This window comes from Nicotiana tabacum, chromosome 6 (assembly GCF_000715075.1).
Source record: "Nicotiana tabacum cultivar K326 chromosome 6, ASM71507v2, whole genome shotgun sequence".
NCBI lineage: Eukaryota > Viridiplantae > Streptophyta > Magnoliopsida > Solanales > Solanaceae > Nicotiana > Nicotiana tabacum.
The window spans coordinates 35,320,028-35,324,730 of record NC_134085.1 but is presented as its reverse complement, the minus strand read 5'-3'; the positions used below and the strand labels follow the sequence as shown (position 1 = coordinate 35,324,730).

General features: G+C 38.8%; 2 protein-coding genes across 2 annotated transcripts; both read left to right on the top strand.

Annotated features, from left to right (window-relative positions):
• The first annotated feature begins 514 nt into the window (after positions 1 to 514).
• Positions 515 to 1,312, top strand: LOC142181766 (uncharacterized). The gene is made up of 3 exons (XM_075255281.1): positions 515 to 805; positions 895 to 975; positions 1,061 to 1,312. The coding sequence occupies exons 1-3, from the start codon at positions 515 to 517 to the stop codon at positions 1,310 to 1,312; spliced, it is 624 nt and encodes a 207-aa protein (XP_075111382.1).
• Positions 1,313 to 3,135: 1,823 nt separating this feature from the next.
• LOC142181765 (uncharacterized) lies at positions 3,136 to 3,882 on the top strand. The gene has a single exon (XM_075255280.1). The coding sequence runs from the start codon at positions 3,136 to 3,138 to the stop codon at positions 3,880 to 3,882; it is 747 nt and encodes a 248-aa protein (XP_075111381.1).
• The last annotated feature ends 821 nt before the right edge of the window (positions 3,883 to 4,703 follow it).

Here is a 4,703-nt window from a genome sequence, read left to right as displayed (position 1 = left end):
AAATGAAAAATGACATCAGTAGAGAAAAATCAAATGCAGGATTCTGATGCCCTATCAAAACCTCAATGATTAGTACACTTATATGGAATGCAAGAGGTATTACGAGCTCAAGAGTTATTGAAAGACTCAGAATCCTAAAGCAACTTTACCAACTATCTCTCATTGCTATCCTTGAACCCTTCCTGGATAACACATACATCACCAAGCAGCTTCCAATGTCAATGACAAAATTTGGGTATTATGGGATAAAGAATTCACGGCTAAGGTTCTAGATTCTGATAACAGATATCTATGGAGATGAAACATGTAGAGGATGGAATACTTTTAACCTCACATTTATCTATGCCAAATGCAAACCAGTGATGAGGATACCCTTATGGGATATCCTGAGACATAAATCTTCCATATACACCATCCCTTGGTATGTCATAGAGGATTTCAATGTTATAGCATCTATAGAGGAGAAATTTGGGGTATTCCTTATCAAATGAGTAAAAACTTGGATTTTTTTAGCATGATTGAAGATAGTGGTCTGGTGGATCTTGGCTACTATGGTCACAAATACATCTGGTCAAATGGCAGGGGACCAAATTCTATTGTTTGTAATAGACTAGATAGGGGTCTAGTGAATGGTCAAGGGTTGACTGTATTCCCTGCTACTACTGTTTCTCATCTAGTTTCAGCAGGTTCTGATCATAACCCTCTCCTGATGGAGATCAATTTAAGGCAAGAAACGGGCAAAAGATACTTCAAATTCCTCATCTGCTTGGTAAAAAATGACAAATTTATGCCACTAGTGGAGGAGGTATGGAATAGAGAAGTTACAGGCAATCCAATATGGGTCTTGCATTAGAAACTCAAAGCAATTAGAAATGCCTTGAGTATATGGTCCAGACAGGAAGTATGGAGACATTTCTCAGAAAGCTAAAATGTTTGAACAACAAGTCAAAGATGCAGAGGAGACATGGGCACAGAGTAACTCTGAGAATGACAGAATTACATTTCAGAAAATCAAAGCTCAATATCTCAAGTATATCTTGAAAAGTCAATCCTCAAACAGAAAACTCAGTTACAGTGGTTCAAAGAAGGGGATGAACATTCCAGATACTTTCACAGCTTAATGAAGATCAAGGATGAAGAAGGAAATTGGGTACAAAGTGATGAGGCTATAGGCCAAGCAGCTTGTGACTACTCTCAAGAACTCTTTTATGATCTAGGAGTAATCATCAGAGAAGATATATTCTCATGTATCCCAACCATGATTACCCCTGAAGACAAAAATGCCCTTTCCACATACCCTACAATGAATTAACTAAAAAAAGTAGTCTTCTCCATGAATCCTACAAGTGTTGCAAGGCCTTGATGGTATGAATGGTAAGTTTTATCAAACTTATTAGGAGATCATCAAGTTTGATTTGATGCAGGTTGTATTGTCTTTCTTTGGAGGAAGCACCATGCCTAGATATATGACAAGTGCATGTCTTGTACTACTATCAAAAGTGAAATTTCCTAACTCCCTTACACGATTTAGACTAAGCAGCCTCAGTAATTTTATCAACAAGATCATCTCCAAGATCATTAGTACAAGATTGGCTCCAATTCTTCCCAGAATCATCTCAGCCAATCAGACAGGCTTTGTTAAAGGGAGAAATTTTTTTGAAAACATCATGCTCGCATAGGAAATTGTCCATGGCATCTAAAAGCCTAACATTGGGACCAATGTTGTTATTAAATTAGTCATGGCCAAAGCATATAATAGAGTCTCGTGGAGCTTCACATGTATCATGCTGAGAAGAATGGTATTCTGTGAAAGAATCATTGATATGATATAGAGAACTTTGTCCAACAATTGGTATTTAATCATGATTAATGGCACCAGGTGTAGCTTCTTTCGATCTACTAGGGGTCTAAAATAAGAAGACCCACTAGCTCCTTTCTGTTCATTATTGGAGCTGAACTACTTTCCAAGATGCTCAATAACCTCGACCATGATCAATTTTTTAATGGCTTCTATATGCAAAGGAGAGGACCACAGATTATTCACCTCAGTTGCAGATGACATTATCATATTTACCTCGGGTTGCAGAGTATCACTTCAAAAAATCATGAAGATCTTGAGCAGCTATGAAGAAAGTTCAGGACAAAAAATCAACAAGGATAAAAGCCATTTCATAACTTCACCTGGAGTTTTTCAATCTGCTATCAGAAGGATTAAAGCAGAAATAGGTTTGTCAAAGAGGGAATCTCCTCTAACTTACCTGGTATGTCCTTTGTATATAGGTAGGAAGAGGATCATTTACTTCAATAATCTCACAACTAAGATTGTGGGTAGAATCAAAGGTTGGCATAGAAAAATGTTATCCTATGGTGGCAGGGTTACTTTGATAAAACATGTGACAATTAATAGTAATCCACCTTTTGTCTGCAGTGCCTCCTCCATGAACTGTTATAAAGCAGATTGAGAAATTGACAGCAAACTTCTTCTAGGGTCTAGAAAAGGAAAAATTGAAGTATCATTGGGCTTATTGGCAGAAACTGTCCTATCCAATGAAAGAGGGTGGTCTGAGATTCAGAACAATTGAGGATGTTTGCAAATCAATAGAGCTCAAACAATGGTGGCACCTCAAAAATTCTCAGTCTCTATGGAGCAATTTCCTTAGAGCCAAGTACTATTAAAGGTCCAATCCCATATCCAAAAAATGGGACTCTAGCTAGTCACAAACATGGAAGATGATGATGATTAAAAAAAAGAAGGCTGGGCAAGCTATTCTATGGGGACTTCACTCATGAAACAATCTGTTCTGGTGGGATAATTGGTTAGGAACAAGACCTGTGGTTGACCATAGAATTGGTGGAGGCAGGTCTGATAACATTCATGTTTCCTATTTCTAGAGGGAGGCTCAATAGGATCTTTAGAATCTTAATGAAAATGCCCCATATCACAAGATCTAGGACATCATTCAAACCCATATTCATTTCCAACCTCAAATCTTAGATGAAACCATTTGTACACCAACTGTTAGTGGTAAATTTACTCATGCCTCTATTTGGGAACTCATCATAAAGAGGAAGCAATCTAACTTCTCCAACAGAATGACCTGGCACAAGTAAATTCCTTTTAAATGGTCATTTTGCATGTGGAGAGCTCTTAGAAACAAATTGCCAACTGATGATAGAGTGATTTTATTTAGCAACCCTGCTGTATCCAGATGTGTCTGCTACACCAGACCTACCAATGAAACTGTGGATCACATTTTCAGCAGAGGTTCTTTTGTCAGCTATGTTTGGAGGAAATATGGTGGCATAGCAGGAATACAAACTGACAACAAGCCTCTCAATATGCTCTTGATGAACTGGTGGATGCAGAAAAGTCATAATGAAGTCCAAAAGTTAATCCTTGACATCATACCTATTATTATCCGCTGGAACATTTGGAAGAACAGATGCAGTGCAAAGTATGAAGGAAAGGCATCATCCATGGCCAGGGTCTTGTTCTCTATCAACTCAGATGTTTCAATGTTGCTGAGGACCTATTTCTCTTATGTCTCCTGGCCCTTCAACTGGAATGAACTATACCCAATAGTGGAACAAAGTAAATACCACACCTCTGTCATTCAAGTCATTTGGCAAAGACCTAAAGCACACTTTGTGAAGGTCAAAAATGATGGGAGTGCTTTAAGTAACCCAAGCAGAATAGAGGCAGGGGTTATCATCAGAGATCATACTAGTGAGCTTATCTATGCCATTGCTACTCCATTTGGAGAAGGTACTAACAATCTTACTGAAGTAGAAGCAGCCATCATAGGAGGGCAATGGTGTTTGGACAATGGATTTCACAAAGTCCACCTTGAGGCAGATCAACTCTCCTTATCCAATAGCTGAATAAAAATGAATCCCACTGGACTCTAAGGATGAAAGTGCAGAAACTTAAGAAACTCAGCTCACAGTGTGATGAATTCAGATCCTCGCATGTGTATAGAGAAGCTAATTGCCCAGTTGATTCCTTATCCAAGTTAAGTCATGAGCTAGGAGCAATAACCCATTTTCATTTCCCATCAGCTCTACCTAACCACATTAGAGGACAGATCATACAAGACTCCATCAACACTTCAAATTTTAGACATAGGGAAACAAGCAAATTTACTGCACCATCACAATCTTCTCATGGATATGGGTAAAATCAGTGCAGCAAGGGGAGCAAACTTGATTGTCCAATTATCCACACCCATGGCCCCATATGATCACAAGAAGAACAAGCACCTTACGGAAATCCTTCTGGAGGAGAGCACTAGTGCAGTTTGGTATACTAACCTTGGTTTTTGTTTTGCAGGTAATACAAGGCCGTGCAAAGTCATCTAGTGGTCTTTCATAGTGTGGTATCAGCAACAGTGTTGCTCAATCTGCTGAAGGATCATCAAAGCACTAAAATAGGTTTCTATAGCTATAAATCCAAAAATTTAATCATACCACCAACCCAAAAGTCCTCCCAATCTCCAACACACTTCACCAGTTACCTATACCCTCCAATATACTGCACCTATGATCAACCAATCCAAACGACTACCCATATTCCTCACCTACAATTGGAAGCCACTCACCTAGTTTGACACCAACAAGATACATCCATCCACCCAACCTCAAACCACCAGTCCATTTCAATTACTCTGTAGAATCAGTCCTTACCCCCACAAATTGCACTCAAC